This window comes from Ambystoma mexicanum, chromosome 10 (genome assembly GCF_040938575.1).
Source record: "Ambystoma mexicanum isolate Mex_15411 chromosome 10, UKY_AmexF1_1, whole genome shotgun sequence".
Lineage (NCBI taxonomy): Eukaryota > Metazoa > Chordata > Amphibia > Caudata > Ambystomatidae > Ambystoma > Ambystoma mexicanum.
In genome coordinates, this window is record NC_090932.1 from 1591153903 (window position 1) to 1591166552 (window position 12650).

The 12650-nt window shown below is 43.8% G+C and overlaps 2 protein-coding genes across 3 annotated transcripts in view; one reads left to right on the forward strand and one right to left on the reverse strand.

The window, feature by feature from the left end:
- TSSK2 (testis specific serine kinase 2) overlaps positions 1-12650 on the forward strand; it is an 81326-nt gene that overhangs the window by 51852 nt on the left and 16824 nt on the right. The window contains exon 2 of one of the 2 annotated variants that reach the window (XM_069619942.1): positions 884-1132. The exons of the other annotated variant lie outside the window; for it this stretch is intronic. Within the exon in view, the coding sequence (XP_069476043.1) occupies positions 884-972 (89 nt within the window). The 3' untranslated portion in view covers positions 973-1132. Of the gene's footprint in view, positions 1-883; positions 1133-12650 lie in introns of those variants that run through there. 2 annotated transcript variants of the gene reach the window in all.
- ESS2 (ess-2 splicing factor homolog) overlaps positions 6341-12650 on the reverse strand; it is a 374781-nt gene continuing 368471 nt past the window's right edge. The window contains exon 10 of the mRNA XM_069619940.1: positions 6341-9906. Within this exon, the coding sequence (XP_069476041.1) occupies positions 9618-9906 (289 nt within the window). The 3' untranslated portion in view covers positions 6341-9617. The remainder of the gene's footprint in view (positions 9907-12650) is intronic.

The following is a 12650-nucleotide window of genomic DNA, read 5'->3' on the forward strand; positions in this document are numbered from 1 at the left end:
GAGATTATGATCTTGTATGTGGCACCTTCAACCGAACTATATAGATGATTGAGCCTGGCACATTGATTGATGGGGTGGCCTATACTACTCAACTGTTCGTCTTCTAAAAGATCACTAGGACCCTCTTGGCTCTCCTCTGCATACCCACCCATCCCAATAACTTCTTTGTGTATTCGTACCGTCTTTGGTTTGTATCTGTCCCCTTGTGATATACCTTTGGGTATGCCAGAAGGGTTCATAAGAAACACTTCAATGAACTGTAACCTTTGACCATTTGTGGTGTATGGACTGTTTGTAGAAGTTATTTAGTTTAAATGTTCTGCGCCATTCCCTCTGTCTGAATGATCACTATTGTTATACTTTTTCTCTGGACCTATACAAATTCTTAATTACAAAAAAGCAACAGACCTTTGGTGCACTGACTTTTGAAAAAAAGTACAAATTAGATTTACTAATATGAATCTTTTTGAGACCCCATTGACTTCAGAGTAAATGTTGTTAGAGCCACTTTTTAAGCCTGAAAATATATTTCAAATAAAACCTTTGAAATTAAAATCTATCCATAAATAACAGACAGTCATGATTTTGTGACCTTCATATGTGGCCTTCTTAATGAATCCTCCTTGCTTCACACCATAGAGTGACACCATAGGAATTATTCATCTAAGGGTACTTTCTGATGACACAACCAGTCCCACCTCCTCCTCACTACAACTGCCACACCGTGTCCGCTCCCTCCTCCAAGCCCCACCAGAGTGAACCATATCGCCATATGCCTTTTTGGGAAAGAATGTGTATTAATGAAGTATCCCTTTATGGATTTAAGGGCTTTATTTAATTAATCCTCAAATTAAGAGCAGTTTTTCTTTCTTTGTATTTTTAGGAAGTGTTGCTAAAACACCCACGCAGCAAGGAAATCAACATAGCAGAAGGCCAAAACCAGTTACTTTCCCTTGGAAGCTAAAAAGATGACACTTCACAGCAAGGACAGAACGGTTCCTTCTACATGATTGGTTACCGTTGTTTACATGTGTTGGGAGTGGGATGACGGACAAAGAATGGGCTTTTGTTAGCAATACCAAAAGTAATTTGCAATCATTAACCATTCAGTCAAGATGAGACGATATCAATTACTAGTGCCTCTTGTGGTCATTTGGAAACACTGTTGTATGATAAAACAAACAAAGCAAGGATAATGTACACACATATTTAAAAATTGAAAGGCTTCTGGAATCTGCGTAGAGGATGCATGCACAGTCAATGAGTTTCTAGCCCTCGTCCCAGTTGACAGGCTCCAGTCATCTGACTGTTGCTTACCCCTTTAAGGATGAAATCTATGTTTTAGTTTAAGAAACCCCTCCTGCTTGGTTGCATGTTCATTCAGGATTATATATTGCCTTTTCTGTTTTGTTGCTATGAGAAGCAGAGACGTGTTGAGGAATTGGCATCTACCCAAACCTAACCATCACAGGCTCACTCATTGGACCATATGAGTGCTTCCCTAATCGTTTTTTGAACAAATCCCTTGCTGTGACCAGCAGTGGGACTGTTGCAGCGGTGCTAAAAAAAAAAGTCGTACCTTTGTGGCCCAGCACGGTTAATTGGTGCACAACCATGTCTACAGACCTCTAATTTTCCACTGGCAATCTACCTATTGTATGTCTGAAGGAAGAAGGTAATTCCAAAAGATGATACACACATTTATCTCAAGATACAAGAGCCATACTGTTCCCAGGAAATATCTCCCCCATCCAGTCACAGGTGGAACATGCGTATATTCCTTAATCACCTTGGAGTCTATATTTCAATACGGTCACCTTTCATGTGATCTTTCTAGGTGGGCACACTTAGTCTTTTTCACAGAACCTCAAGCATGGTAAAGAGCATTCTTAAAGGACAGACTATGGTAGACAATATCTGAAAAAGGGGGGGCAGTAACCATATGCGATTAAATCTGAAAGATCTCTGCTGCAGGATGGGAAGTTCTGGATCTTATGGCATGCTGAAATGCTAAATGTGCGACTGTCTGCAAAGAAAACACATAACCTATTTGACCTACTAGCAGGCGTAATATTAAAGCCAACACCATTAAGCAAGACTTAGATAGTCCAAGATCGGCAGGCACAGTGAAGGCAACCCAATGGGTGAAAAAGGCATGTTGCATTCATCATCTCTTCTTTGGGAGAGAATGTGGTCTACTGATTAAAGTGCTGACGGTTGAGCAATTGGCCAAAGGAATTATGTACTTATAGGAAATTTACTTTATCTCTGTGCACTCCCAAAATTATAATATCGATTATGTAAAAATCATCTGAATAGTGCTTCTTCTAGTAGCGTCCTAGTCCCTTGCCATCACGTTCTAGTTTATGCAATTTGGTCGCTCCTTGTGTGCAAGAACCTATAACAAATCTTCTCAGTAAAGCTTGCCACTGCATCTCGCAGCCAAGCCTCCTCTATACCAAATACTGAAAATATATTTTGAAAAAAATACATAAAGATACCCGTTCATTGTGTATACGGTCAGTGTTCCCTTATTCATCTTTTCAACAGCTATCACTTCATCAACAATTGTCCGGATAATAAAGTACAGACAAACTAAAAGAAAAAAGCAAACACTGCACGATAATCCTGACCAATTTGCAAACTAGTCTATTGAAGCAAAGATATTGGAACAGACCTTGCATGTATAAGCACAAAGTGAATTGAACCAACTTCGTGCAGCGGATTCACGGTGAACAGTTTGGTTTCAGACTATGGAGAAACGCACAATACACTTGACTAAACATTTGTAAAGAGATCCTTTATTCCCCCAATAACAAACTTGCTGCACTAGACCTACTGTAGATACCTGTAGTATATGATATGGTAGACTAGCCAATTGTCTCGGGAGGATAGCTCAGCGGCAACATGCTCGCCTTGGAAGCAAGATGACATGGAGCAACACAGGTTCGATCCCCGGGCCTGCGCTTAGAAACCTCTGGGTATTAAGCGTGTTATAAATAACCTATTGTATCATAATTCTCTTATATAGACTGAATAATCTAGTGTGGAAAAAAAGTTCAACATTGGCAGGATTAAATCTATCATGGTAGATCATTCATTCCAAGCAAGCATGGAGTTTCACCCCCTAGCTACATCCCAGTACATTGAGGATGACCCCACCCCCCCCAAGTTACAGAACCTGCCCTTGATAGTTTAATATTTGCATGAATCGTATTGCTTGCCTTACAGAACTATATGCAGACAGCACCCAAGTGATTTTCAGCTTATCCTAGCTCCTACTGTATCGTACTTGGTACATTCTGTGAGCGTACCCATTGTACAGCGCTCCAATGCTTCCCAGCTAATGTCGAGATTTCTTGATCTCATACTTTCAAACATAAAAACTTCCAGTTGCCTTAGACGCCTCCAGGAATGGATGTGGTACAGCAAACTGTCCCTCAACATTGATAAAACTGTGATCTTACTGTGTTGCCCAATTAGGGTATACACGCATTTCGTCGACCTATTTTTAAACGTGGGACTTTTCATCGTCAGAATTTTCTTGGCAAAAAACCCAGTTTTTTAAATTTTTTATTTTGGGGGGTGTTTTGTAGGGGTTGGGGTATGATTATAATAGTACAGGAGGTCAGGGGGGAACCCTCCCCGCCCCCGAATAAAAAAATAAAAAAAAGAACAGGGTTTTTGGCGATGAAAATTCTGACGATGAAAAGTCCCACGTTGAAAAATAGGTCGGCGAAATAACGTAGAACCCCAATCAGCATCCCATGCCCCTCTTTTTTCCAGGCCGCCATTGCTAGGGGCCCATTCTACCACACATTCCAGCAGAACATTTAGGCATAATACTGGATGCAACCCGGTCAGTTATCCTTCAATCCAAGCACCTAGCCAAAACCTACCTCCATGCTTAGAAAAAAATCCTTCCTTTCCTCAAAGTAAGCCACAAGATTAACCCAGTAGATTAACCTACTTTTGACCAATCTTTTTCTAGGCCTTGCCAAAATGTCAATCCTAGACCTCAAAACAATCCAAAATAAAGAAGCAGATTTGATACTTAGATTGAAAAGCCATTACCACATCACAGAGCCCCTGATAATCTTACATGGGCTCCAGATACAGCAGAGAATTACCTGCAAGATTATCTGTATTTTTCATAGAGCTTTGTGGGATAAGTGCCCAACGTACCTGAGGAACTACCCGAGACCCTTCTCAGGCTCAAGATCATTCGGATCCACATCTGCAAGACTAATCAATGAAAGCCACTCAAAAACATGATTGGACGGTAGACTCCTTCCACAAATTGGTCCCAAATACCCCATTACCTGTGAGCAGAAACTACCCTGCCAAAATTCAGAAAACCAATAAAAACACAACCTTTGCATCCGGACACTGGGCTTTCCCCTTCTGTAATGGAGTGGCAGGTGAAGAACTGGTGTTCAGAGGGTTGCCCAGAGCAATCCCGGAGGTTGAGATGAATTCTAAACCTTCCAGCCATCACCTCTTGTTTTGCTCAGTCAGCCCGAGTGGGACAGGTATGCCCAGACATGGGTCCCGTGCCTGCTGGGCCTAGAGACACAAGCTACTCCTCACTGATGAGGCCCAACGAGGACTATAAATGTCTGGGGATGTTTGTAGTCTCGTGTACAAGGGATGCGACCAAGCAGTTCGGGCTGGATTGCCCCTTTTGGGGTGGAACCAAGCCTGATTTGCACATGGTCTTCTCCTTTTGTAAAGGCTTGGCAGGACGAAGAACGATGGTCTGGAGGGTTGCCCAGAGCAATGCCAGAGGTTAAGATTAATTCTAAACCTTCCAGCCATCACCTCTTGTTTTGTTTACACAAATGCAAGACAGTTGTTTACTACTGTAGAATATGCCTGCATTAATTAACAGCAATACATTGCACACCCATCCATTCCCCTTGACAAGCTCTTTGAAGCAACCAGATACATGTAGCGCTTTACAAAAAGAACCTAAATAAAATAGTGCGCATGCGCAAATCCTGATGTGGCAATATGCGATCACAGTGAATATAGGTTTCCCAGTACAGCCGAATACTCTCGCCGTTATGGCAGGTTTTGCAATGTTCCTCATACGACCGAGTCACTTTAGGGCACCTGGGGGAGTGGGGGGTGGGAGGGTGTAGAGTTGGATGAGCAGAACAAAGCCAGTGACTGATTTGAGATTGAGGGGCGAGAGGAGGGCAACAGAGAAGGTCCCTTAAGAGCTTGACTAAATGCATGTTCTAGCGCTACAGCAAATGCTCATGCAGAAGGGCAAGACCAGCAGTCAAGGTGTGGCAGATTAGGTGTCACTGCTAAATAAAAAATAAAAAATAATATTTTCAAAAAGTTATGGGGAGTTCTGCTTGAAGAGTTCTGTTCGGAGGGTCTTTCTGAGCTTATTGTCTAGGGTTGTTGACACTGGATGGGTGGCATCGTAGTTCCTATTTTCACTTTGTTGGCTGAAACAATACTGTAGCTTCCCTCACAGACATGAATCCGAGACACATTAATGGGTGGTCTTGGGTGTGGGGACAGGCAAGTAATTTCGTACCAAGGCACCAAAGGCTGTTTAGAGCATGCACAGAACATTGTTCTGTAGTTTTTGTTCAATGAGCGGGGGGGTGAGGGGATAATGGAGAGAGATACTGAGGCTCAGAATCGGCGTTGCAGCTCTTTATCAGATATCACTGGTTTGTAACTTTCTTCAGTAGGGACTGTTTACAAGAGTCTGGCTGTGGTGTGACAAGTGAACTTATAACAAAGATGTCAATCACCTGAAAAGGTAGGATCCTTTTCTGAAGGTTTAGTTGGAAGTGGCCATTCTATGTTGGTGCATTCACTGGTTGAGTAAAAATTTAGCAATACTAAAAATGAGCCTCAGATTTTTTCTCTTGGTCACTGTTGATGGGGGGTGGCCCCAGGAAACTGGCCATTTTAAGGGTATACAGTTCAGCATTCAGTTAATCATGGTGTATAGTTGGGAGATGCAGATTTGTTGTGTACCATCAAGGGAGAAGCTGATGCCTACCACCCGGATATGCATACTAAAGAAATGACAGTGACCCAAGGTTTCCAATGTGACTGACTCATTTAAAAGCAATCAATTTTTGAGGTTAGACAGGGACTACCTTTGAAAATATAGCAGCCTTGCAGGTGTTGGAATTTTCTGGTGTTCAGGTCAATGTTGCAGAAATCTTAAATGACAGAGACATTGTATCATTTTCCTGATGGCAAGGATTCCATTGCTGACGCTTGGTGTTGTACTGATGCATACTCTCGATCCAACATTCTAATGGGTGTCACAACTTAGCAGGAGGGATAAACACTCTTGAGGCCGTTTGGTTAATTCAACAGATTTCTTTTATTCAGACAACTCCTAACGAAGTGAAATAAACAAAAGATGTCTCATCAGAAGTAAGGACTTTGCATAGGAATCTGTGGTAGGTGGCGAGTTATCCTGTTGAAGAGTTTTCTTAGATACTCTAGCTTAAGGATTTTCTTTTAGGAAGACGATCTCTCCTCTTCTCCCGAACTTTCTCCACTTTGTGCTAACATACGATCCCAACAGTCTCTGCCCTCAGATATGTTCCTTGCTCATTCCCCACTTATCTCTGTTAATTTTCCCCCTTCTTAATATTGAGTGACTTTGCAGAGATGGGGAGGGAGATGTTTTCCCCTTACAGTATTTCAGAGTATGCAGGACGTCTCACACGGGATCCTAGTTTCCCAGCTGTTCCCGAGTCTATACTTTAGTATGGCTGCAGTACCCCCTTTTGGCCACTGTGTTCGGGGACAGATGGACTCAGGAATTTCGTTACAGGGCCTCTCCCCATACGCTGAGCGGCTCACCGTCTGTCATTCCGCTGCACTTTCCTTCGAACGAGTTCCTTGGCAGCTTCGGTAATTCCCTTCCAGATTAGACCTCTCCCCTCGATCAGCCGCTGCAACGCCGTGAGACGACTCTCCGGCTCCTCTGTCATTCACGCTCTCGATCAGCAGCACATCAGCTGTTTTCTTACGCGTAATGTCGCGTCTTCTCGGGGTTTCCCCGGCCAACCGCTCGTCATCGGGATTTCTCCTCCGAACTCCTCCCACACAACGGAGGGGGCCGAGGCGCGCTGCTCACTCGCTCACTCTTCTTATAACAGGACACAACCCGTGTCTTCTCAACTTGCGGATTTCGGCCAACGGGCTTCCTCCACATCAATATCGGCACAACAGGTGCCAGATCAACTCCTTTTCAACGGGATTTACTTAGGGCCTTTCAGTACGCCCATTCATATGACGGTTCCTCTTCCTCTGGATTCGGTCCCTGTTCAAAACAAACAACATCAACGCCAGAATTAGAGAAAGACACCTTACTCCCTTTCCCCTCAACCTATTGGCTCTGAATCACTGTCAATCAACTCATTCACTCCCTGGTGACATCATCCTATTGTCCTCTGCTTGCTGTGATGCTGGGCCACACCAGAGCTCCCAATGGTCAGATCCTTCACTTCATTACAATGGGTCAACGTGTTCAAGTCTGCAAAGAGCACAGACTTTCCTTACAGTCCTCAGAATGTTTGACTTGAGCCAATCTCCTGCAGGAGAGACTCAGAGAAATAACCATGCAGGAAGGAACTGCAATCACAGACAGCCCTTCGCTTGAAGAAAACTGTGGGAAGGAGTACATTGACAATGGGGGATCTATGAGAGCTCAATCTGTGACATTTGATTGCTTTTTCCAGTAGTATTATGGCTGCCCATACAGACACATACGACATTCCTTCCACCAAATGCGGTCCGTGCTTTATGGAGCACCAAGTTGACTGAAGATGTGGAGTACTGTTTATGTATTCATGGCGCGCGCAAGAATCACCCCCTCTGTGCCCCAAGGACAAATATAATAATCCAGGTTTGTCATGCTGTCTCCATGGGATGTGGTTGTTGGCAGAGTTTTACAGAAAACTATTTCAAATCCATTAACAGAGTTCTTTCTAAAAGTCGTTAATCTCTGCTTGCAGTTTAGTCACCTGTGTGAGATTGTGAGTCAGTTAAGGTTGTTGTGTGCCAATGTTTTCAGGTCATAACATATAGGCCGCTGATTAAATCTGAGGTTCCCATCAAGTAAACGGTTCCTTCTAGACCGCAGGCTGAGGTAGTGTAGCGTTGTCCAACTCATACATGCTGTACATTGCATTAAAAGAATAACGAAACAAAGGTGAAGGAATATAATCAGATCTGCATTTCAGACCACACTCGGACAAAATTTTAGGAATGCAGATAAGGGGTATGCAAAATGGAAGCTGGTTTTGAGAAGTCCATACTGAGGGTGAACAAAAAGATTGGTGATAGAAACCACAAATCACATGTATAGGCATATAACTGCAAATTGGGATACAGTCTGCATTATGAATCTTATTTCTTTCAGAACTTATCAAATGCACAACATATACATTCATTCAAGAGGGATGGTGAGTTTCATGTTAGGCCTAGGACTTGTTAAAACAACATGGGAGAAACGGGCACATGAAAGGTAAGGGGGCTCTTCCTGAAGGATTTTTTGAGTATCACCAATGTTGTCCAGGGATCCTTTGATATTTTCCTGAAATCTGATAACCCGCTGATGGCTTCTTTACTATGATGTATTATAAACAATTTAGAGATGAGAAGAATGAAACAAGCTTTTTAATATGTTTTTTCATTTCTGAGACATTGAAATATATTTTCATCAGGAATGAGGAGACTGCTGTGAATTTCCTGTTTATTGGCACTCATTTCCACCTATTGTGCGTATCCTGAATCCCATTATATTTTACCGGATTGCTGAATAAACCTTTTATCAGACTTCTGGTGAATTTGGGGCGGCCTGCCCTCCTGCTGAATAATGGAAGGTTACCAATGTACTTTCCTGAACAAGTCTTCAGTGCCATCATGAGGGAAGGGGGGAAACACCTTTGCATTTTTACTGCACCTTGCTTTCCATTGGGGTCTGGACTGCCTTTGAATGGCAGCTAAAACCGTTTTCAACAAATCCCCCAGATGGTACTTTTATTTGAAAAAGATTTAGAATAAAAACTTTTTTAAAGCATATTGGGCATTGGCACTTTTCCGTGTGCAAATGTTCACCAGTGTTGACTAGAAAGCAGAGAAGACAGGAAATCTTATTCCTGAAATCATTTGATCTAATCATTTTTTTAGCTTCTAGGAGTTACAGTGCGCTCCACTCACTGAACAAGCTGCATGTGTGACACCACCTTACATAACTGATCTCAGTCCAATGATACTGTTCATTCTTTCATTCAACAGTTGACAAGACAATGCTATTGCATTCAGTTACACAACAAATAGACTCACTGGTATTTTATGGAGAAAGGAACCCATAGTGAACAAGGTCCAGTCTTTATCAATTGCAGGGCACTGGCTAGTTCCATGTAGATTTGCAACTGTCCCAACACTTGTTATTATAGACAGTAGGTCCTTAGTCACAATTGCCTTTATGACTGATCATTACAAAAAAAGGATCAGTGCTGTCACAGCAGAGTGAAGGAAAGAGTAACAAGGCGGGTTTCGTTCCACTGCTGCTTCAAGTCAGACACCAAGTGTTCCACTTCCTAGTCCCATAGTGTCCCTCAGAAGAAATCAGATGCTTTCCGCCGCTTAGGCAGTTGCAGCAGGTTATCGGTGATAGAGGCAGGATCTTGAGCCACGGCAGGACTGCGAGAAGAGCTCCTTGGTGATGGTGTTACGGTTGGGGTGTGCAGTGTGCCTCCTGGCGTTTTAGATCCAGGGGTGGCTGGGTGTGCTGGAGACGGCGTGTAGCTGGCTCGCAGTGCTTTATCAGTGTACTTGCTAGCAGTTCTATTAACAAGGCGCTGCAATGCTGGTGAGAGGGCGGGACTCAGCCCTTTCGGAGTAAGGCTAGAATAAAAAATAAACAATCACATTTCCCTTCATTATCCAGTCATTTTCATGAACTTGTTAATTAGGCAAAAAAATATACTTATCAAAAATTGAAATGAAACCATTAATCAGTGACCGCGTAAAGTGCGGGTATGTGTGTACACGTCTGCAGCAAGCAATGGGAAGTTTACATGTGGCAAATGACAATGCATTACTTACCTTAAAAGCATTTCTGATGGTTGTATCTGCTTAGATTCACATGATGTGCATAGTCCGACATACAGTGGTCACTGCAGAGTATTGAATTTTGTTTTTCATAGTCGAAAAGGGGACGTCGACAAGGCGTGTCTGTAACACTATCCCTATAGTGACGTGCAGTGTACCCACAATCCCTCAAGCGTCGAGGTCCCTCTGTTTGTATTTTTTTCTGCCATGAGGGAGCCTTATAGACGTGAGTGAGTACAGAAAAGAGAGAGAGATAAAAAGATGTCTATGTTCCTTCCATCCGAGCGGGGAGGAAGGGTGGGCACATGTGAATCTAAGCAGATACAACCTTCAGAAATGCTTTTACGGTCTTGTTTGTTAATCTGCTTAGAATCACATGCTGTGCATAGACTAGCGAGCAGTACCCAGAGTTGGAGGTGGGTTGTGAGAAGGAACAGTAGAGAAAAGGGGTCTTAATACTGCTTGTCCCACCTGTGAATCAGATCTAGAGTGGGCATCTAGACAGTAGTGTTTTGTAAAGGTGTGTACAGAACTCCAGGTTTCCGCTTTGCAAATGGACACAAGAGGGACATTTCCAATGAATGCTATGGAAAACCCAGTGCCTCGAGTAGAGTGTGCTCTTGGCTTGAAGGGTAGTTCTCTCTTAGCAAGAGTGCAACAGAGGGTGATGCATTGTACGATCCATCTAGATATAGTGGATTTTGAAACTGCATCTCCTTCTCTTCCTGCTGCCACGAGACAAAGAACTGATTAGTCTTTCTCAGTGGTCTAGTTCTTTCCATATAAAACATAACAGCCCTGCGCACATCCAGTGTATGCAAGCTTTTTTCTCCCAAGTTTGAAGGGTTTTGAAAGAACGTTGGTAGTTCTATAGATTGGTTCACATGGAACTTAGAAATTAATTTAGGTGCAAACCTAGGGTGTGTGCGTAGAACCACCTTATCTTTGTGAACTGTTACAAAGGAGTCTAGAATAGATAGCGCTTGTAGTTCACTTACTCTCCTGATGGAGGTGATAGCTATTAGAAAAGCAGTTTTAAGGGTGAGGTCCTTAAGCGTTGCTTTGTGCATGGGTTCAAAGGGTGAGCCCATGAGCCTGGTTAGTACCACATTTTAGGTCCCATCCGGGAGCTGGGTTAGCTATGGGAGTGTGTATTAACTCCTTCCATGAAGGCCTTAATAACTGGGACATTCCACCACGACACTTTAAGTTGAGAAGTGGTGTATGCGGAAAGTGCAGCCAAATGAACCTTAATAGAATTAAACACTAATCCTGAGTCTAGTAGGTGAGTCAGGTGGAGAACAATTTGTGTGGGAGAGCAGTCAAACGGGTTGATGCTCTTATTTCGACACCATATGACAAATCTTTTCCACTTGCTAGAGTAACAGTGTTAGGCTTTCTAACTTTCTTGAGAATGTCCACGCAGCTCTGCGGGAGTTGTAAATGACCAAATTCTATGATCTCAGGAGCCATGCTGCTAAGTTCATGGTCTGTGGGCATGGGTGTAGTGTCTTGCCCTTGTCCTGTGACAGCATGTTGTACGGGCAGGGTAGTTTCACCGGTGGAGACAGAGACATCTCCATCAGGTGAGCGAACCATGGTTGCCGGGCCCACATAGGGGCCACTAGTATCATGCTGACTGGTTCCTGGTGCATCTTGTGCACTATCTTGTTGAGAAGGGGAGTCGGGGAAAAGCGTAAACAAATTTCCCTGACCATGGTATCGATAGACCGTTCCCCATGGATTGGTTCTGGGGGTACCTGGAGGCGTAATCTTGGCATTGGGAGTTCTCCAGAGTTACGAACAGATCTATTTCTGGGAATCCCCATTGTGTGAAGACGTCGGAGACGATGTCTTCTTGTAACCGCCATTCGTACTCTGCGGGTAGAGGGAAGTCTCTGCTGAGTTCGTCTGCTAGCAGATTGAGTTCTCCTGGTACATGTTGTGACAACAGGAACATGTTGTGTTTGAGAGCCCACTTCCAGATGTTCTTGGACAGCTTGGACAGTCCTGGAGAGTGAGTGCCCCCTTGCTTGTTCAGATAGTACATAGCTGTGGTGCTGTCTATGAGGACCATCACTGTCTTCCCTTGCAGGTGTGCCTGGAAAGCCTTCAGTGCTTTGAAAACCGCTAACAGTTCCAGCAAGTTTATGTGTTTGGATGCTACGCTCGGAGTCCAAACTCTTTGTGCAGTCTGATGGGATAGGTGAGCCCCCCATCCTGTGAGGGATGCGTCTGTGGTTAGAGTGGCCTCCACTGCGGGGGTGACGAATGGTTTTCCTATGACAAGGTTTTCCTTCGACCACCACCGTAGCGAGAGAACCAAGGCCTGCGAGACCACCACTAGATCGTCCCATTGTCCGCTGGCCTGACACCACTGGCTGTTGAGCCACTTTTGCATTGGACGCATGCGCAGTGTCGCGTGAGGTACCAAATATATACATGACGCCACCATTCCCAGCAAACGCATTGCTTTGCGCACCGTCACCTCTCCACCGGCCACATATTGAGGAATCTGAAACAGCATATTTTGGACC